The sequence below is a fragment of the Phasianus colchicus genome, chromosome 2 (genome assembly GCF_987193195.1).
Source record: "Phasianus colchicus chromosome 2, bPhaCol1.hap1.1, whole genome shotgun sequence".
In the NCBI taxonomy this organism is placed as follows: Eukaryota; Metazoa; Chordata; class Aves; order Galliformes; family Phasianidae; genus Phasianus; species Phasianus colchicus.
Window position 1 is genome coordinate 105,139,944 of NC_143437.1, and position 21,807 is coordinate 105,161,750.

The window sequence follows — 21,807 nt, forward strand, 5'->3', positions numbered from 1 at the left end:
CCCTCGCTTCACATCCGGGAGACTCGGCGCATATTTATTACGTATGACGCATGCGCGGCATGACGCATGCGCGGCTCTTGGTGCGCATGCGCACTGCTCCTTTCCGGCCTCCGTAGCCAAGAGCGGGCAGCGGTACCGTGAGGAGCCCGGGCGGGTCGGGGTGGGCCGCGCTGCCGCTATGGTGTTCTACTTCACCTCCAGCGGTGAGTCCGCGGTGAGGGGGGTGGTTTCAGGCCTCTTCTTGCGGGTCACTGTGAGAACGGCGTGTTCCCTGCACGACGGTGGGGCTCGTTGGCCTTCTTCACAGTGGTTTTCTCCGTGGAGGCCTCAGCGTGTGGCGTTTCCTCCTCATGTCTGGCCGAAATTTCCTCTCCTAAGTACTGGAATGTTGTTGTTTGTTTTTTTTTAAGCACTGAAAGGCTTCTTTTCTTTTGTATGCCCCAGATCCTTTCAGCAACGTATAACTGCAGTGTGTTGTCCGTGTGTGGTTTTTACTGCGGCCCTATAAGTTACTGTTTTTATAACATTATCTGCCTCGGTTCTGGAGGTGAACTTCCTTCTAGGATTGCCGTTTCCCTCGGGCAGTGCTCAGCCCTCCCATCAATCTACTCCGAGGATCCCTTTAGTAGGGCAAGAAAATGTTAGCCCCAGGTGTCACCTGCAGAGGTTCAGGTTGGATATGAGGAAAAAAATCTGCCAGAAAGAGTGGAGATGCAGTGGCACAGCTGCCCAGGGAGGTGGTGGGGTCACCATCCCTGGAGGTGTTCCAGAACCATGGGAATGTGGCACTTAGGGGTGTGGTTTAATGGGCAGAGGGCACAGAAGCTTTGAGTGGTACTGGAGTGGCAGAGCCATAGTGCAGCACAGTTAAACCTGCTGATGGTGTAAACCATCTCCTGTATGGAGTTTAGTAGATTTCTGATGTGATTTAGTCATAGAAGAGGACAGAGTGAGAATGCCACTGTAGCTTGTTTAAGCTGTGTTGCACTATTATTGATGTGTATGCTGAGTTTAATTGCCCTCACAGCTCAGAAAACCAACTGCACCAAAAGCATTGTGTCCAGCAGGGTCAGGGAGGGGATCCTGCCCTTCTGCTTTGTGCTGTGTAACCTCATCTGGAGTGCTGGGAGTCCCCAGTACAGGAGAGACATGGAACTGTTGGAGTGCACCCAGAGGAGGGCCACAAGAATGATCCCAGGGATGGAACAGCTATCCTATAAGGACAGGCTGAAAGAGCTGGGGCTGTGCAGCCTGGAGAAGAGAAGGTTGTGAGGTGATCTGAGAGCAGCCTGTCAATATCTAAAGAAGAATTACATTGAAAGAAGGAGACAGACTCTTTGGCAGGGTCTGTTGTGATGGGACAAGGGGAAATAATTTCAAACTAAAAGAGAGATATAGCCCGGATATAAGGAAGATGTTTTGTTGTCGTTGTTGTTTTTTTACAGTAAGGGTAGTGAAACACTGAAACAGATTGCTCAAAGAAGAAGTGGGTACCTCATTCTTGAAGACACTCATGGTCAGGCTGAAACAGATTGCTCAAAGAAGTAGTGGGTGCCTCATTCTTGAAGACACTCATGGTCAGGCTGGACAGGGCTCTGAGCACCCTACTGAGCTGTAGATGCCCCGTTTCATTGCAGAAGGGTTGGATGAGATATCCTTTAGAGTTTGCTTCCAATTCAGTTGATTCTGTATTTCTAAATGGTATGGGCTGGAAGCATTGTCCTGCTAAGGTTAAGGCAGTGCTCTCCCACTCTTTTCAGCATGGGCTTCATTTTCATGAAATCACTTCATATCTGAGCATATAATTTTATGTTCCTATGCAGTGTCTGTGTTCATGGTGATCTCTCATTCTTTGCACTCCTCTTCCTGTGTTTTCAGGGTAGATTTTTTTTCAATCTTTAACTCTCACCAATACGGAAATGCAAATATATGAAATGACTCTGTTTCCAGTTGCCTTATTACCAGATGTTATTTAAATAGCAACAGGTTTCCTTTGAAAAGCATTGCAATGGCACGAAGCTGACAGTCTGCTCTCAGCAGTCCTTTGTGTTGAAGTAGGTCCTTATTGATGAAAGCCAAATTTCAGTGCGGAAGCTAGAACTGTGACACTAGTAGATAGGTTTCTATCACCATGGAATTGAGATTTTCCTGCTGCCATCTACAATGGCAGAGCATTTTTTTAAGCAGGCTGCTGCAGGACTTCCTTGGCCGTGGCACCCTCTTACTGCAGCCTCCATCTCCCTGCTGTGCTGGCTGTCGATCCAGGTTTGCCAGAACTGGAAATGCCTTTCCTGCATTATGGAACGAGCCCTGAAGAAGAGAGCATCATTGTTCAAAGTGCCCTGAAGGGGTGCAGATAGGACAAATGAGTTTCTGGTTGGTGTTTGGCTAGCTACAGGCTTTCAGTTGTCTTGCAGATCTTAATCCTCTCAGCTCCCCCAGGGAGGTGAGCATTGTGCTTTGGGGAAGTGAGTTTGTTTTGCTTGACCACACAGAGAGTTAACAGCAGACTGTAAACACAGCTTGGTATTCCTGGCTCAGAGCCTGTGTGCTTAATTGGACAGATTGTATCTGTGTAATTGGATAATCCAAACCACATGGGTGCTGAGGGTGTTTTGCCCAACAGCCGTTCTGTGCTACATAATCTTCAGTGGAAACTGCTGGAAAGAGCCTCCAAAGAACTCTGAAGCGTATGGGATGAGGTCTGGAGGAGCTGCAAAACAGTCCTGCAGCCGGCAGGAGGGAAGTGGGATGCATAAAACAATTTTCAGTGTAATTTCTTTACCCAGAGCCAATGCATGGCTCATTCCTTGCACGGTTTGTCCAAAGCCCTCTTGATTTATTTTCCTCTTTCTATTCCTCAGTTGTTCCAACTGTTTACACCATTTACATGGGAAAAGACAAGTATGAAAGTAAGTATGCTGTAAGTAAGTATGCCGAGGGATGATGGATGAGGCAGCTTGCCTGGGGTTAGGCCTGGGGGTGCCCAAGGTTATTTTGAAAGGATGTCTCTTCATTTGTTAACTTGGTGTACTTGAAACCGTGCAAATCATTCTGAGTTACCCCTCTGAAATCCACTGTGCTCTTTTAGCTTGGATGGATAAACTTATGTACAATGACTGGCTTCAAAACAACTGAAAACCAAACTAGCTGAAAAAATGAGCCAAGACAGCCTTTTCAGATCATGTCTGATGACTTCCTTCAAGTCAGCCTCCCCCTTCCCTGCTCCCTCTATATTATTTCTTTCCCCACTAAACATTGGTAGCCCAGAGGCTCCCTGTGCCTGTCCTTCCCCTCAAGGTGAAGGTTCTGCTTATGCTGCTTCTCCTGTTTCCACATCAGGAGGCAATGTGAAGCCATGGTTCACACCATGCAAAGTGCTTTGCTGTGTCTTTCTCTGAAAGCCTCCTTTTTAGACTGATATTTGGAGAAACAAATTTTACATGAAACTGTCCACATGTGACAGGAGGAGAGGAAGAGATGGAAACTGAGGATCCTCAGTCTCTCTTCTCACACACACTGTACTCAGCAAACTGGTTCCTGGCATAGCTGCATGCAGCTGGATGCAGTTCTAAGCCCTCTCTGCTTCTGCTTGATCCCCATGCTCTGTCTGATTAATAGAGATTGATTTCTGCTCTAGTCAGATCTCTGCAGGCAGTGCGATTTGTTGCTGATGAGGTCCTGTGCTTTGCTCATTGCTGTTTTTCTTCTTGCAGATGAAGATCTAATAAAGTATGGTTGGCCTGAAGATATCTGGTAAGTCCTTGAGTTCTGTGCACACCTTCATAAAGCACACTGTCTCTCTTGGTGCTGCTGCAATTCAAATCCCAACCCTCCTGCTGCCACAGGCACTGCAAAGTCCCCTTTCTCCCAGACTGCTGAGCAGTTTATATGCATTCCCAAGGTGGAGATGGATTGCAGCAGCTCCAGGTGCAGATGCTGAGATGCTGTTTTGAATTCATTTTCCTATATCTCCCCTGCTTTGTCCATTGGAAGAACTTAACTCCTGGGATGGGGTTTCTCAGGGTTTGGGGAATGCAGCCAGAAGCCTTCTGAGCCACAGTGAATGCTGTGCCTACAAGTGTCTTTTCCTCTGCATGTGCTTAATGTCATCACTGTGTACAATGTGGATATCTGCTGTCCTGTACAGCAGCCATGGAGTTTGGGTCTGTGAGCAGGAGACTTGACATTTTTATTCCCCTCAACTAAAAGCTGTGTCAGCTTTCAGCACACCCACAGGACTGCGGTCAGGCTGGTGAGAGGAAGCACTCCATCACGCGTGGGTTGGTTTTGGCTCACAAGATCTCATCTGAAAAGAAAAACAAGATCAGGGGAGTTCCCACTCCTGGCAGCAGCAGTGGGTGGCATCTCTGCTGCCTGATTCAGACCCCTGCTTGTGCCTGCCCCCTGTACTGACAGCATGGTAGCTGACAAGCTCTGTACGTTGTCAGCAGCAAACTAAGTGGCAAAAAAGATTTTGCTTTGGTTGAGTAACACGTTGGTGGGTGTAGCAGCATCACATGATGTGTAGTCAAGAGAGACATGGATCTGTTGGAGCACGTCCAGAGGAGGGTCACAAAAGTTAGCCAGGGGAAGGAACATCTCACCTATGAGGACGGACTGAAAGGGCTGGGGCTCTCTGAGGATCTAAAGGAGGGCTGTAAGAGAAAAATATGTGGTTGTGATAAAAGCACTCGAATCTATCTTGTTTGCACACGTGCATCCTGAACATTTTTAGTCTTGTCCATGGAGAAGCTGCTCTATCAATAGTTAAGAAGTAATCTTTTTTTCAGAACAGATGACTGCCATCTCTTACCTCCTGCTAAACGTGGGTTTTTTTATTCTGTAGGTTTCATGTGGATAAGCTCTCTTCTGCACATGTGTATCTTCGGTTGCACAAGGTAAACCTGTGATGTGTCTTTAAAAAAGCCCTAAAATGGCATTCATCTGCATAGAACTATGCAGTCCCAGCCTGCAGTGGGCCCTGTGCGTGAGACCAGCTGAACTCACGTGAACAGTGAAGTTCACACGCTCCTGAAGGGTGCAGAATCACAGAATGGTCCGGGTTGGAAGGGATCTCAAGGATCATGAATCTCCAAGCCCCCCTGCCACAGGCAGGGCCACCAATCTCCCCATTTAATACCAGACCAGGCTGCCCAGGGCCCCATCCAATCTGGCCTTGAACACCTCCAGGGACGGGGCATCCACAGCCTCTCTGGGCAGCTGTTCCAGCATCTCGCCACTCTCACAGTAAAGAACTTCCCCCTGACATCCAACCTAAACCTTCCCCCCCTCAATTTAAAACCATTTCCCCTTGTCCTGCAGTTATCTACCCTTTCAAAGAGTTGATTCCCCTCCTGTTTGTAGGCTCCCTTTAGGTACTGAAAGGCTGCAATGAGGTCACCCCACAGCCTTCTGCAGATATCTACCTCTGTGAGGGGACTGAATTACCTTCATCACCAAATAATGGTGGAAGGAGAGGGAAGCTTCACGTGGCCCAGCAGAACAAATGGTTTCTGACCTGGCATTGTGCATTTGTCTGAGGGAGAAAACCAGAGTGCACATCACTTGTTTCTCTCCTTACAAAAAAAAGATCTAGTAAAGTGTCAAGAGGAGAAAGTGCTGGGAGTGTTTGCAGGGCATCGTGTCCTGCTCCTGGCTATGGTGTGCTCTTCTGTGTGCTCCTCAGTCTCTACAGTCCCTTCTCACTTGCGTGGCTGATGTTGTGTGCTCTGTCACAGGGGCAGACAGTGGATGACATTCCTAAAGAAGTTCTGATAGACTGTGCCCACCTGGTGAAGGCTAACAGCATCCAAGGTGGGTCTGCTTCCCATTGGGGATGGGTGCAAGGTGTTTGTGGTGGGTGTTTCTGCTCCACACGAGCATGTGTGTGAACAAACATCTGTGAAAGCTGCTGCTCTGTTCTCTGTTAAGTCAGTGCCTGCTGGTCTTATGGGAAGCAGATGTCACTTACAGCTGCCGAGGCTGCTTGTTAGGCTTTCAGAAGGAGGAGTTTTAAATCTCTGAAATTCCTGTTTGTGCCTCCACGCTGCTGCCTGAGCCAGAGAGTCCTTGCAGGCTCTTCCCTCACACCACCTTGGGGCCCCCTTCCATAGCAGTCGCTCTTCTGGCAAAGACAGCCTCCATCTGGAGTTGGTTAGCACTGCTTGCAGCGCTCGTGTTACTGCAGAAATTGATGTTGTGGTGGTTTTTGTTTCACTGTAACGCTGGAAGGAGTTCTCCTTTTTCTTCTTTCTTGCCTTGTTAGTAATGCTGGTGACAAGAATAACTATCGGAGTTTGCATTTGCGCAGAAGTCCTTCAGCTGGGAATAGAGTAGAATAGAAATGCTTCCATCCTTTCTCCTCTGCTCCCCAGGTTGCAAGATGAACAACGTCAACGTGGTGTACACGCCATGGACCAACCTGAAGAAGACTGCAGACATGGATGTGGGGCAGATTGGGTTTCATAGGCAGAAGGATGTAAGTGTTTCCTGCAAGCCAGCAAGGGTCACCTGCTGACAGACCATCACATTTCCAGTTAGCAGCTGGATGGGTTACCTTCAGCATTTACCCTAAAGGAAGGGAATCATCTAATTCCTAAAGCTTGAGAGAGATCCTTGGGGCATGTTTAGGATTACCTTGCCATCAGCTGGGAATGCATGCTTGATGTTAGCCTGTGGCAGAGTGTAGCCTGTATGGGATGTTTGCAAAAAGCAGTGCAGTGTAGCTGATCGGTCTTTGCTAAACCTGAATGCTATCACATGTCTGTTCTATTGGCTTGAATTTATCTGCTCTGCAATCATCTCTGTACGAGCAGTCAGTTTGGATCAGCTCACAAACACCAATGCGATCAGATGGCTGGAAGGGCTCAGATGAGCTTGCTGTGCAGTGGAGGATTCAGGGGCATCTCTGAGATCTCCATTGCTGTGATGACTTTGCTGTCTCTGCTTTGGGCAATGTCTCACCACAGTGCTACCTCTGAATGTGTTAAACCTGTTATAAGGCAGAGCTGCTTAGCTTTGTTGTGGGGTCAGTCCCGCACACTGAGTTGTTCCCAGGCCTGACCTGTGTTCCCAAGTGATGTTAAGCATAAACTGTGGTTATGCAGCTTGGCTGCTGGGATAGAAAGCTCTCTAGAGATGCAGTTGTTTGACTAAAACAGGTCTGTACCATTGCAGGAAATGCAGAAAACACTGAAAACTACAGAATTAGCAACATGTGAGTTTCCCTTCCCCAAATGGTTGGTGGAGACCTGCTGACACCTCCTCAGGAATCAGCAGAGACTGAGAGAGTTGGTTTTTTTTTTTTTTTTTTTTGTCTTCTTTGTTAAGGCATATGCCAAGAAAACAAATTAGACACGCTTATGTACTCAGCAATACTTGTGCTTGTTAGTTGAGGGCCTTCTATTGCTGTTACGCAACACATTGAATAGGACAAGGTGGCTGTGATTTCCCTTCGCATCTGTTTTTGTGAGATTCAGCCACTTGTAAAGTAGAAATAAAGCATTTTCTTTCCCTAGACAAAGTGCCAAAATAAAAGTATTTTTTTTATAAGGATCATAGTTCTTTGCACTCCAAAGGTGAAAATGCTGACGGTGGAGAAGAAGGTGAATGAGATACTGAACAGATTAGAGAAGACAAAAGTGGAACGTTTCCCAGACCTGGCTGCTGAAAAGGAGGCCCGTGACAGAGAGGAGAGGAATGAGAAGAAAGCCCAAATCCAGGAGATGAAGCGGAAGGAAAAGGAAGAGATGAAGAAAAAGAAAGAGCTGGAAGAACTTAGGTAAGTCATAAATTGCAGTGCCAATGTTGAGCTTCTGTGGTTTTCATCAGCACTAGGGGAGAGTCATGGGTCAGCAATTTCTGTGTAATGGTTGGCGCAGCATTACTCAGTGTTCAGCTGACCTGCTCTTGCATAGATGTCTGCATGACCCAGTGATTCCCTTTGTCTTTACAATAAATGTATTTCTCCCTTTTTTTCCTAAAATAAACCTGGATGTTAAACCATTGTGAAAAGAAAGGACGGTGTCTTTTGAAATCTGTCCCTGACTTGGGAGAAATTGGGTGAGCCACTTGTCTCTGTGGGATGGGAGCAATCTATTGGGTTCCAGCTTTCAGCTTTGTGTAAGTCTTGGAAAGCACTGAGCCACAGGCTTCAGCTTCCTGTTGCATCACCGTTGTTAATGAAACGTGTGATTCCTCAGTTTTCCTCTGTAGGCAATTGCATGCTCCTTTGAACACTGGAAGAGGAATGGTGTTTTAAAATGTCATATTGACCTTTCTGTCATTCAGCTACCAAACATGCAGCAGCATGGGGGAGCTCATTCCTCCCTCTTGCCTGTCCCATACAGACCTGGACGTGTCAGCTGGCCAAAGGCTTACTTTAAAGCACAAGATACTTTATTGTAGCAAGTTGAATTTATATGTCAATGATAGTGAGACTGGAATTTGAAAAAACTCAAGGACTCAACATGTGTAAAGATCATAATGAGGGCTTTGGAAAAACAAACTCAGCACCAGGAGGCATATCTGTGCTGTTGAGGAAAGGCTCTGCCTTCCTGATAAGCCTTGCTCCAGAGCTGCCCCTTCATTCCCCAGAACGAAGGATTTTCTGTCTCCTGGTGCTGTCTAGCTGGTAGCTTCTGAACAAAGCTGTAGAGTCTGTGGAGATGAGTCTGCATAGCACCTGTGCTTTTTTCAGTTGTTTTAAATAGCTAAAGAGTGTAAGATAACTAGAAACTAGATCATAGAATCACAGAATGGCCTGGGTTGCAAAGGACCAAAATGATCATCTCGTTTCAACCCCCTGCTATGTGCAGGGTTGCCAACCAGCAGACCAGGCTGCCCAGAGCCACATCCAGCCTGGCCTTGAATGCCTCCAGAGATTGGGGCATCCACAACCTCCTTGGGATAACCCTGAGTTCAGAAAGAAATTATTGTTTTTTTTGGTACTTGATCCTATTTTATCAAAATAAAATGTGTTGGTGGCTTTTGCAAACATATCGTGTAAGATGATGTCATTTCCCTTTTAGGAGCTACTCATCGTTAATGAAGGCTGAGAATATGTCCTCCAATCAGGTAAGAGCTGAGTGATGCCCACAGAAACCTTTCAGAGGCAGCTGAAATTCAATGCAGGATTGTGACAGTCCAGCTCCGCATTGCGGTCTGGTTTTAGTGACTCCCACATGACAGTGCACATCTCCTTTGCCCCTTCTCATAGAAGGACACTGCCACTTTCCTTGGCATTCAGAGAAGGCCCTAATGCTTGGATGTCTCCCAGGTGGAGCCTGTGCTGCTGGTGATGTGTACATAACCCTCCCAGTCCCTCCCAAGGAGCAGGGAGAACTACAAGTGGGGCTCCAGGCTTGACTGTCCTTGCTTGGGAGCAGGAAGGTCATCCTGAGGGTGGCAGAGATTACTTTCACCTGCCATCTTGCTTTTTCAAGGGAAGGAGAAAATGCACAATGTATCTACAAACTGTAGATACAAGGGTGACAGTTCAGACAGGGATGAATATAGGTTCTGAGGGGCAGAGAGGAAGCTTGAAGTGATTTTCTTACAGAGGAATAAACAACTGTGAGGAGCACAGGAGGGAAATGAGGAGGTGGTCACAGGAGGGCTTGGGGCTGAAATTGAGAAGAGGTCCTGACCTGCACTGGGTGTGTCTGTGCTTTGCCTGATGTCTGGCTTATGTACATCTTCCCCTTGGTGAAGTCTTGGGCAAGGAGATCTTGGAGCTCATCTCAGTGACCCTCACTTGAAAATATGCCCTTTGTAAACTGTTAAAGGAGCTTGTGGTTTTCATGAGCTCTTCATTTTCCTCCTGGCCAGCATGCACATCCCCTCTGAGAATTAAGTGTTGAAATGTGAGTGCCTCCTGACGCACTGCTAGGGAGAGGAGTGGTGGAAATGCAGCACCAGGAGTCTCCTCCTTCAGCTTCTGAGCCCTTCTTAGTGCCGGGCTGCTTTCCTTCTGCTGGGTCATGAAATGGAATGGCCCGTGAGGCTGCTCATGCAGCCCCATCTTTGGTTCCTCCCAAATCACAGCAGATGGGCTGCAGCTTCAGGGTCAGCAAAGAGCAGCAGGTATTTCACAATGCAGAGCTTCTCTTGGTTCTGTTCCCATTCCAGAGCTACTCTTGGGTGTTTTTACTGGAATGGCAGGAAGCCAGAATAAATGGCAATGGTGAAATCCTGCTGAATACACCATTTCACCATTTTCCCCTTTGCAGTGGTCCTAATGTGTCTTTCTTCCCACAGGATGGCAACGATTCTGATGACTTTATGTAAATAAAGTCGTCTCCTTTCTCAATCCAAGGTGGTTTGGGATGTCTTAATGTCACCGTTGCTAAGAATGCCAAAAAATCAAACCAAATAAGTGAACTCTGGCTCCATTTCTTCAGAAGCTGGTAGATTCTCGTGGTGTCCTGACCAACCCTGAGCCATGGACAACTTCTGGATGGAGAAGATCTCTATGTCTGCACATACATCTCTTTTTTTCAGGGACGTAGGTGTAAGGAAGCAAAATTGAATTTCAGCTCTACAAAGACAATGCTATTTATTCTAGGAAAGGAGTTGCTGTAGCTTTTAATTGAATGAGATTGAAAGAATTTGTGCTGTCTCACTGCTGTCCTGGCAGCTTTGTGCTTCTGAAAGAGATGCCATTAATTTGGCATCACTGGTGAGCCCCAAAGCCACACTCTTATCTTTGTGGTGGTGAAAGGCAGCAAAGCAAGGAGAATTTCCCCAAAATGTGGAGTTTCCCACTTTGAGAAGCTCACAGCTGCTTTGCAGACCCACCTGGCAGTAAGTGTGGCAGTTGGTTGCCACTTGTTAACCACAGAGCTGCAGCTGGTGAAGGCTTCCAGCTGGGCTGATGGTGCAACCTACACGAGCATGTCAACGTGGGCTATTATACGTGCCTTCAGCACAGGATGAGAACAGCCCCATGGTGTCATTCTTTTGAATTATACTTTATTTCTGAGCTGTTTCTTGGGAACCTTCTCTTCAGAGAAAAGCTGACAGAGAAGGGTTTTATGCAGCCTGTCCTGTTCAGAGCTCTCTGTAAGGTTTTGTGGATAAGTCTACGAAGCTATCACAATAATTGTTGCAGCACATGTATATATGCTATGATTAAATTCATACCAGGCTGCTAAAATGTGCTGGTGGGTGAGGGGAGTGGGAGAGTGGAACTGTGGGTGGTCAATTTGCTTGAGTGGGTTGCTAGGGAGAGGCTTTGCATGGAGCTTCCTCCAGAGCAGGGCCCTGCCGGTTGGTGTTCTCCCCTCAGAGCTACTGCCTGACTTTCCCAGGCTGCTTGAGGGATGTTTTCTGTCCCTCCCAGCTCTGTTTATCTTTCCTTTCATTCCACACCAGGGTGAGAAATGCTTTGCGGGCCTGCTGGCAGCAGCCAACAGGGCTCAGCTGCTCCTGGGCTGGGTTGCAGCCCCCGCTCCATCCCGCATCCCATCCTGTGATGGCTGTAGGAGGCGGATGTCTCCTCCCAAACAGCTCCACGCTTTGGAAAAGTGCCTGAGCTGTGTGTTATAGGGCTGTGAGAAGGTCGGTGGAGTCCCAGGGCATGGTTTTGGGATGTGTCTTTGGGTGCCTTTCAGCCTGGGTAGGGCAGGAGCATCCTCCAGCCGTGTGTTTCTCCAGGACGTGTCCCAGTGCAGGGCTGGGTTTGATGGGAAGAGCAGAAGGGAAGAGCCCTTGGACCCACACAGAGAGGAGTTTATTGTTACTGTAACTGAAATGTTAACCAGAGAATTACAGTTAATCCAAATGGACTTAATACAGGAGGGGGAAAAAAAAAACAAAAAAACACCCACACCCTGCTACAAGTTCCAATGAATAACGGGGCTGGGCAGAGTGTGAGGAGCTGGGGGGGACGTGGGTGTTTGTCCCCCACCCTTCCCTGAGCAGCCGCCCTGCTACTGCCATCAATGGAGTCATTCACAGGATGGGGGTGTTGGCCAGGGCTCACCAGCAGTGCTGCAGCTGCCAACTGTTGTGCTTGGCACCAGTGCCTGCCAATGGCTCTGGTGTCCTTGGGAGTTTAGGGTTGGGCAGCGTCCCCGTGGGCATCACTGCCTGTGGGCTGTGTGTGACTGTCCTCTCTGTCAGGGTGATGCCCAGATGGGGAAACTGAGGCACAGGGGTGGTCAGGAACATTTGTTGTCTGTGTCTGGGATATTCAGGTGGGAAGAAGCTTTTTCCAAAAGATTTTGGGTTGCCTGTGCTACCCAACAGCATCGCAGCTCTGTAGCTCTGCAGCTGTTAATTCTGAGATGAAAACAGGAAGCTGCTGTGCCAACAGCAATAAACGGCCCTGTGAGCTGGGACCTGCACCCCAGGCAGGGCTGATGGGGAGGGTATGGGGCTTCCCAAGCTGTGGGCTATGGAGGGTGGCAGGGGTGGGGATAGAGTGCGGATGGGAACAGTAATAGTAATGGTCTGGCATGGAAGTGGGGATGAGATCAGGAATGAGGATGAGGGTGGAATGGGAATAGGAAACTGGGATGGGATGGGATGATATGGGATGGAGGGAGGGATGAGGATGGGAATGGAGATAGGTGTGGTATTGGGAACAGGGATGGGAAGGGGGTGGGATGGAGGTTGAGATGGAAACAGGAACAGGAATGGGAACAGAGATGGAATGAGATGGAACAGGAATGGGGATAGAATGGGAACAGGGGTGGGCACAGGGACAGGAAGAGCTGTGGCCTGAACAAACCTCTGGAAAACAAAATCAGAGTTGCTGTTGGCGAAGACCTGTTTCTCCCAGGAGCAGGCAGTGAAGCAGAGCTGTGTGTGCAGGTGTGTGCATTCTGGGGGCATGGCTGCACCCCCACAGCAAAGCTGGGGAGAGCCCAAGGTGGGGCTGGGCGCGGGGCCGGCTGTTTTCCCCAGCTCCATTGTTGCTCTTGGCACCAAGGCCCCAGCTCGGGTACCTGGGGCCTCCAGCTGCCCTCTCCCTGCCCTCCGCCAGGGAAAAACAACCCACACCCTGCCCGCCAACCTGGGACATGGGGATAGCTTCCAGGGGCCCTGCTTTGGGGCCAGGAGGGATTCTCCATTAGAGACCCCTACCTTGCCTAGCACGCAAGTGTATGTGCACGTCTGCATGAGCCTATGTCCCCTGCTTGGGGATAGCTCTGTGAGATACTCCCATCTCACTCCACCATCTGTACCATGCTAATGCCCCCAGTTTGGATCTGGGCTCCTCCCCAGCCCTCCCGGGCCCCCCATCCCAATATGCCAAAGGCAGGAACCACTTGTCCCCATACAGATTTATTGTGCCAGTATTACATTGCTGGTGCAGCCAGGAAAGGAGGGGTGAAGGTGGCTGAAAGTAGGGCACAAACCAGCTGTGCCCCAGCCCATACAGGTCCTCGTCCTGCGGGGACCCCATGCCCCAGGACTCTGCAGCCCACTCAAGAGCCAGGGACCAGCCCCGTGCACCCCAAAAAGCATTATGCTGGGGGGATCTGGACCTCCTAGGGTCCTTCCTGCCCTGTCCCCAAGGGCTGGCAGTGGGAGCAGGGGATGCTCTCAGCGCTGGGAGGGGTTTCTCCATCCCAGTGCCATTAGCATGGCTCCAAGTCTGCATCATGGGCCAGGAGGACCGGGGGGACCTGGCGGTCCTGGGGGGCCTCTCAGTCCAGGGTCTCCTTTGGGACCTGTGGGGCCAATCTGTCCCACAGCTCCAGGGTTCCCAGGGAGCCCCAGTTTTCCTTGAGGACCAGGAGGTCCTGTTGGTCCTGGCCCCCCCTCTGGTCCTGGGGGACCCACATCTCCCTTGGGTCCCATCTCTCCCCTGGAGCCAGACTGCCCAAAGCTGCCTTTAGCGCCCTTGAGGCCGGGAAAACCCTTTGCACCCGTGGGACCCCTTTCCCCCTGGGGACCGGGGGGACCAGGAGGTCCGGGGGAGCCAGGGGGGCCTGGTGAGCCCAGGCTGCCCACGTCACCCTTCTCTCCTTTGCTTCCTGCGGGACCCTTGATGCCAACATCACCCTTGAGGCCACGGGGACCTGGAAGGCCTGGCACACCTGCAGGAGGAAGAGGGAGGGGTGAGTGTGATGCATGGGGTGTGGCATCACAGAGCTGTAACAGAGGGCCTGAGGATACTACCATTGCTTTTTCCTGGTATTACATCCCTTTTGGAGCCAAAGGCAGCAGGGGACAGTGCTCAAAAGGGCTGAATTCAGTGTTCTTGGCACTGTGGGATGCCCTGGACAGGACTGGGAACAGTGGGTCCCAGCCACCATGCTTGGGGATGCAGGTGGATGGATGTCCCCAGGCCACTGAAGTCCCCATGGCTAGTTTCAGGCATCCTCATCCTGGGGTGTCTGTGCCCTCCCTGCCAGGACCAGCAATGGAGTCACCTGCACCAAGGGGAAAGCTGCAGAGTGCAGAAACATAGAAATGTGGCACTTAGGGACATGGTTTGGTTTAGTGGATATGGTGGGGATGGGTTGGAGTTGGACTTGGGGGTCTTAGAGATATTCTCCAGCTGGAATGATTCCATGATTCTATGAGTGAGCATGGTGGTGATGGCTTAAGAGTTGGACTTGATGATTCTGGAAGCGTTTTCCAACCTTTGTGACTCTATGATTCCAAACCTGCATTCCCACATCAGGCACAGCCCCCAAACCCAACAAACCCAACCCCAACCCAAGCTGAGATGCTCCTCACCTCGTAAGATGGTGATGTTCTTCAGCATCTGTCCATGCCGGACATCCACCACCTTCATCTCCTCCATCACCATGGACAGGTTGCGGATGTCGAAGTCAAGCCGGGCGCTGAGCAAGCCAAAGCGCTCCCGCAGAAGGTCCGTGGAACCCTGGACCAGGCTGAGGGATTTGTTCAGGTAGTAGAGCTCCTCAGCGTGGGCATGGAAACCCAAGGTGCAGGAGAGACGCACGTCATCCAGGTAGCGCAGCATGCTGTGCACGTGGCTGTCGGTGGCATTGATGTTGGTGAAGATGGTACCAATCTCAATCTCATGCGAGGCCATGCGACCTTCCAGCGTCTCGAAGCGTTCAGCCGTGCGGTTCTGCGCGTACTTGGCGTGGTAGCGCAGGTCGTTCATGTTCTCCTCGTGGTCATCCAGGAAGGAGGAGATGTTGTCCAGCTGCAGCTGCAGCCCCATCACCTGCAGCACCAGGTCGTGCATGCCCTCGGCGTTCTGGCCCACCTGCCGGGCTGCAGCACCCACACCAGCCTGGATGCTCCTGACCAGCTCACTCGTCTCGGTGGAGGTGGCCCGCAGTCCTGCAAAGAGCCGTGTGTAGTTCTGCCACTCGGTGACCATCTTCTGCAGCGTCAACGTCTCCTCGTCCGTCTTCCTCTGGATGAGTTGGATCCAGTCAGAGGTTTGCCCCAAGGTGAAGTTGAGCTGCTGCATGGCGGCACGCACGTCAAAGCGCTCCTGTTCCAAGCCCTTGAGTGAGCCATCAAGCTGGGAGGTGATGGCCCGCCAGCCCCCCAGCTGGGCCACCAGTTGCCCCACGCTCTCGTTCAGCCGTCGGGTGGAGGAGGAGCAGTCGGCCACCTCGCTGCTGATCTCGTTGCTGCTAGATGAGAGTGCGTCATGGGTGCGGGAGGTGCGGTCGAGGAGGACCTCCTGAACCAAGAGCATCTTCTGGATCTCCTCCAGCTCATCTTGCAGCTTGCCAAGCTCCTGGCCCAGCTGCCCTGTCTCCAGGCAGAGGGAGCAGTTGCCTGAGCTCTTCTCATCTGAAAGAAGGACAAAGGGGTCCAGCACCACACTGCCCACCATGGAACCCCATAGCTCACTCCACTCCCCATCCCCACACCACCAACCATGGGAACAACACCAAAACCCAACCCATGGTCCCTCCCTGCATCGCCAACCATGGGAACAACCCCATAGCCCACCCCATACTCTGTCCCCACACAGCCAATCATGGGAGGCATCCCATGGCCCACGCACCATCCCCGCAGACCCCAGTGATGGACACTGCAGACCCTTGGCTGGGGAGAAGCCGTGCAGACTCACCCAGCTCCTGGAGGTCCTCCTGGATGGACAAGATCTTCTCCTCATAGTACATCTGGGCCGAGCTGATGTCTCCAGAGATGGAGTTGACTTTCTTGAAGACTGTGGAGGGGAGGTGGGCAGTGAGGGGACAGTACAGCCATCACCATTCACACCAAAGGGCTTGAGAATCCCACAATGTCTCCAAAGGCTTTCTGATCCTCAATGGGGTCATTGGGACCTCCAGAGCCATACGGCACCTGCAGGACACCCCTCACCTCCCCCCCACACACACATCCCCACACATCCCCACACATCTCTTCTCTTTGTCACTTTGGGAGCTTGGGATGTGGGACGGCTTCAGCCCCTCTCCATGGAGCCCAACTATTCCCCATGAAAGGGAGAAGGGAAGGAAGGAGCCAGCCCCCAGCCCTGCCTGTGCTCACCCAGGGCAGCCAGCACGGTCACGGCCACGATGAGCAGCACGGAGAAGACATAGAGGACTTTGACAGCCGTCTGCAGGGACAGGTTCTTCTGGCACTGGCTGCAGCCACCCCGTGCCCTGCCTGAGCAGGAGAGGGATGAATCAGGGTTGTACCACAGGATGGATTAGGGAGGGAAGAGGGATGGATCAGGGATAGATCAGAGGTGGATTGGGGATAGAGCAGGGATGGACCAGAGGATGGATCAGGGATGGATGAAAGGATGCATCAGACCTTTGCCCCCGTCTACCCCATGGATGGGTCTGGCAGGGTGGCCTCGCTCCTTACCGTTTGGTCGGTAGCAGAAGGATGGCATCTCCTCCTCCTCTCCTCCCACCAGGTCCTCTGCTGGAAGACAATACGAGGAGCAGGTCGGTGTCACCAGAGCTCCAGCAGGGCTGAGGGGAGAGCCCAACTGTGGTGACACCTTCCTGGGTGAAAATCCCTTCCAAGGATTCACCAAAATCTTGCACAGGGCATGGAGCAGATCCAAGCCCCAAAAGGAAAGCAGTGGCTCCCCAAAAGATGCACCAGTCCAATGTCACCACAGCTCTGGGGGTGTCACCCAAAGTCTGGTGGCTGCTCCGGTTCTACAGGACTTGGCCAGAACCTCTGAGCCTGCTTCATTCCCAAAAATATTATTTCTGAGCTGTCCTATCCCTGTGTTTTGCATGGAAAGCATAAAAGTGGAAAAAAGGCCATCCCCCAACCCGAAGGGCTTTGCCACATCCCCATGGGCAGCTGGGCCACAACATGGGGGGCAGTGAGCCCAGGACTTCCCCCCTCCCCCAAGCACTCTGCATGCATGGCAAGCAAGATTCCCCGTGTCTTGCCGAGACCCATCTGAGGACTGCACACAATCAGCCCAGCAGCTCCGCAGCCTCCCCTCTGCCCAAGCCCCCCAACCTGCCCCACAGCCAGCTCTCAGTGCTGAGGTTGCTGCACCAAGGGTGCTGCGAGGGGCCGCGTCCCATGGCCAGAGTGCCGCACCTCCAGCATCCCCTGCTTATAAACCCTGCCTCCCCCACGGAAACCCAGGGCGGAGGTGGTGGGGGGGCCTCCCTCTGCCCTCCACATCTCTCCTGCCTAATGTTGTCCCATGTTTGCTTTTCTGCCCAGCGCTAGGCTGCGAGGAGGAGGTCTGCCCTTTCCCCCCCCTCCCCAACCACCACCATGGGTGTCTTCAGAGGTGGGGCAACACCTCAGAGGGCTTTGGGTTCCCCTGGCCACTTCCTATCTCTGCGGATGATAGCATGGACCCCCTACTCGGGTACTATTCTGCCACCAACCCTACTCCTTACCCCACATTTCCCCATGGCTCTGTCTGTCACTCACCTCTCATTGCCCCGAACAGCCCGGATGAGAGCAGGGACGCAGTGGGGGCCTCACCGCCCCGATTCCCGCAGCCGTCCCTTCACGTCCCCTCCTGCTGTGCTGCCGAGCATGGCCGGGGCACCCTGCTGCCCTTCCTTGTCCCGATCAAAAGCCTTTGGGATCCTTCAGAAGCAACCCCATTGGCTGGGGGGCACCCCCAGGACCAGTCGCTCACCCATGGCCTCTGCGGGATGGGGTGCGGGGAGCGCAGCCGCGCTTGGCTGCCGTCCACCCAAGCGTGAGGCGCCGGGATATGAGCTGGAGAAGAAAGGCTGCTCCCGCGCCTGCCTCCTTCCCTCCGGCCCTAATGACTACCAAATGTCCCACGGAACGCCGCTGTGCCGGCCAAGGGGGAGGGATGGGGTGGGGAGGAGGTTGGGGAACGCTGGGGAGGTGGATGGGGATGCGTTCCAGGGGCTGTGCCCAGTGGTACTGGGGGGTTTTGGATCTGGGAATGGGGTCCTGGTGTATGGGAATGGGGTCCTGATCTGGTGATGGGGTCCTCATTCCGGCCATGGGGAGATGGAGTCCGGGGTTTCGGATTTAGGATCCAGGGGTGGGATTTGTCTCGTCCTTTACAGTGTCTTAGTCTGGGGATGTGATTCTGATGCATGGGGTCGGGCTGAAGGGTTTGGAATTGGGGCCTGGTTAAGGCCACAGGGAGATGAGGTTTTGCGGTCTGGGGTGCTGGGCATGGCACACACATTTGGATCAGGGACACGAGTTGCTATGTTCTGGGTTCTGGGGTCCTGCTTTGAGCTCATGGTTCTAGCTGGGGCTGTGGGCGCTGTGGTTTGGTGCTGTGGTTCTGACTCAGAGATGTGGGGTGGGAGTCCCACATGAGTTGGATACATTTTGGATGCCTCATCCCCACAATGCTGGGGACCACTGAGACATCACCAGTGGCTTTGGAAGGAGGGAACAAAAAGGATGGTGGGAGGAGAAATCCCAGCACCAGGGGGGGAGTGTGAGGGGCTTCCAAGACCCTGCTCACCGTGTATGCTTTCTGCAAGGCTGCTGCTGCCCTCTGGCGAGACCCTGCTGGAGGACCACCATGCTCCTTGCACGGCCAACTTACTCCTCGCATGGCCACCAACCTTCCTGAAGAGCCACCTTCCTCCTCATGTGGTCACCATCCTCCATGCATGGCCACCATCCTACTCTCATGGGCCACCATCCTCCTCACATGGGCACCATCCTCCCTGCATGGCCACAGGTGGGACGTGGAGGCCACCAACACCTGCCTTCCTCCTTATTCTGGAATGGCTTCTGGATGCTTCCATCCCTCTTTTTGGGGTCTCAGCTGTCCTCCTAGAGCCCCTTCAACATTTTCAGGTCTCTCTGCTGTTTCCTCCCTCCCAGATCAGGGGAGGAGGGAACAGGTGAACACACCAAGCCCAACCAGTACCACTTCCTAAAGGCCATGAGCCCCACACAGTGCTGTGGGGATGTCCTGGGGACACACACCATTGCCATCCTATGGCTGGAGGGGAAAGATGTCCATCCTTTCACTGGGACCCCCTCTGGCTCTGTCCCCAATGATGCCTACCACCCTCTGCCCCATCCACACACACACAGTGGATGCATGGGGATCTTCACACCGCACACTCGTGGGACAGAGAGCATGAATGCACAGATGTGATTTAGAAAAGATTTTAATAAGAAAATACAAGATAGGGCAGATTACAGTGACTGGCCCCAGAATAAAAAAAAAAAAATACAAGGCAGAACATACAGCAGCTTCTGGTCCCATTTCACACACAGCCGACCCCTTCCCACCCCTCTCCCTCACCCATGCCCTGTCCATTGGTGACTGTGCAGGCTGGGCTCCCAGCACTGCCTCCCTCATTGGACAGGATGAGGTCGCTGGCCCTGCACATTTGGTGGATTCCTCCCTTTCTTCCATGGTCAGGCATTAGAATAGGGAGGTGATGGGGTCACTGTCCCTGGAGATAGTCAAGAAATGTGGAGATGTGGCACTTGTGGATGTGGTGGAGATGGAGTGGAGTTGGACTTGGTGATTTTTAAGGTGTTCTCCTAACTTCATGATTCTGGGATTTTATAGGAAAGGAATGGTGTGGCTGAACGTTTAGAACCTATCAGTTTCAGGTAGTGGATATCAATGGCATGGGAGATGGTAATGGGCCTACGTTTGGACTTGATGATTTTGGAGGTTTTTTCCAACCTTTATGATTCTGTGACTCCATATGAAAGGAATGGGGTGGCCGAGCCTACAGATCCTACAGACTGGGGCAGGGACATGTATGGATATTAACTGGGCTTGTTAAGTTTGGAAAAGAGAAGGCTCTGTGAAGACCTCATTGTGGCCTTCCAGTATTTGAAGGGAGCATATAAACAGGAAGGGGAACGGCTGTTTATGAGGGTGGATAGTGATAGGATAAGGGGAAATGGTTTTAAACTAAGACAGGGGAGGTTTAGGTTAGATCTTAGGAGGAAGTTTTTCACCCAGAGGGTGGTGAGGCACTGGAACAGGTTGCCCAAGGAGGCTGTGGATGCTCCATCCCTGGAGGCATTCAAGGCCAGGCTGGATGTGGCTCTGGGCAGCCTGGTCTGCTGGTTGGTGACCTGCACACAGCAGGGGGTTGGAAATAGATGATCAATGTGGTCCTTTTCAACCCAGGCCATTCTATGATTCTATGATATCAATGGCATGGGACATGGTTATTGGGCACAGTGGGGATGGATTGTGGTTGGACTTGGAGATCTTAGAGGTCTTCTGCAACCTTAATGATTCTATGATTCTTTATCAGTGGCATAGGTTGGTGGAGCCTCCAAACTACAGGTTCAGGCAAAGGATACAGGTCTGGACATCAGTGGCATGGAACATGGTCAGCGGACATGATGGGGTTGGACTTGGTGATCTTAGGGATATTCTCCAACCTGAATGGTTCTCTGATTCTACAACAGGACTAGTACCATCCTGCAGCCCCGAGCCCTACTCAGCATCACTGTCTACACTCTCCATGGCCTCCTCCACCTTCTGCTTGTACTCAGCCCTGTCCTCCCGCAGCCGCGCCAACCAGGGCAGGAGGGGCTTGGTGGGGCCTGGCGCTGCCTCTCCCTCAATGGGGGTGATCCTGAGGATCAGCGGGTGATGGAAGCAGAGCTGGTAGGGGCCGAGCACCTCGCTGTGCACATATGTGGCCCTAAGGGCGGCCAAGATGAGTGACAAGTTGTCTGCCCAGTGTTTGCCCGCGCTTTGGGCCAGCCGCTGCAGGCTGGTGGTGATGGCTGTCACCCAATTGGGTGGTGGGTATTGCACATCCACATCGATCTGCAGCCCCATCTGCACCGCGTCCCGCAGGAAATGCTCGCGGTGCCCCACGCTGACACAGCACGGCATCCCCAACCGGTGTGCCACGTGCACTCGCAGCAGCTCGACCACCTCCTCCATTTTGCCTTTTTGAATTGGGAAGGCGTCCACCCACCTCGAGAACTTATCCAGCAGCACCAGCAGGGAGGAATAGCCCTCTGAGGAGCGGGGCAGGCCCTTGATATGGGCCAGCTGCAGCCGCGACCACGGCCCCTCCGTGCGCTGGGGCTGCGGGGAGGTACTGGTGCAGCTGCAGCGCTGCACCCACTGGGCCACCTGCTCGTGGTCCCCTTCCCAGCATGCCACCTGCCATACCCTGTTCAGCATTTTCCTCACCTCCACGTGCCCGATATGGCTGAGGGCGACGATCTCCTGCCTCTCGTACTTGGATGGCTCCCACACCCGCTGGCCACGAGCGGACAACACCCTCATTTGGATGCTCTGCGCTCTCTCCACCACCTTCCGGTTCCACTCCAGCTGCTTCCCATCCCTACCGTACCCAACATGCAGCACCCCCGGGTTGGCATGCACCCACTGCAAGACGCTTTGCCACAACTGCTCATTGCTTCTGTCCTTACTGTCCCCATCACACAGCCCTTGCACCACGCTCTGGGCGT

At 52.2% G+C, this 21,807-nt stretch overlaps 2 protein-coding genes across 4 annotated transcripts; one reads left to right on the forward strand and one right to left on the reverse strand.

Moving 5' to 3' along the window:
- Positions 1-52: 52 nt before the first annotated feature.
- On the forward strand, positions 53-10,941 carry CCDC25 (coiled-coil domain containing 25). The gene is made up of 9 exons (XM_031603899.2): positions 53-203; positions 2,865-2,912; positions 3,717-3,756; positions 4,850-4,901; positions 5,742-5,817; positions 6,378-6,481; positions 7,581-7,783; positions 9,033-9,078; positions 10,261-10,941. Exons 1-9 carry the CDS (start codon positions 179-181, stop codon positions 10,288-10,290), a joined length of 624 nt encoding a protein of 207 aa, XP_031459759.1. The 5' UTR covers positions 53-178; the 3' UTR covers positions 10,291-10,941.
- Positions 10,942-11,018: 77 nt separating this feature from the next.
- SCARA3 (scavenger receptor class A member 3) lies at positions 11,019-18,191 on the reverse strand. 3 transcript variants are annotated; one of them, XM_031603896.2, is made up of 6 exons: positions 17,818-18,191; positions 16,771-16,827; positions 16,447-16,566; positions 16,025-16,123; positions 14,698-15,741; positions 11,019-14,051 (listed from the first exon to the last, which is right to left on the reverse strand). In XM_031603896.2, exons 1-6 carry the CDS (start codon positions 17,822-17,824, stop codon positions 13,612-13,614), a joined length of 1,767 nt encoding a protein of 588 aa, XP_031459756.2. In that variant the 5' UTR covers positions 17,825-18,191; the 3' UTR covers positions 11,019-13,611. The 3 variants fall into 3 exon arrangements, with proteins under 3 accessions (XP_031459756.2, XP_031459755.2, XP_089992659.1); XM_031603895.2 differs by having other exon boundaries at positions 16,771-16,830; XM_090136533.1 differs by having other exon boundaries at positions 16,771-16,880.
- Positions 18,192-21,807: the final 3,616 nt, after the last annotated feature.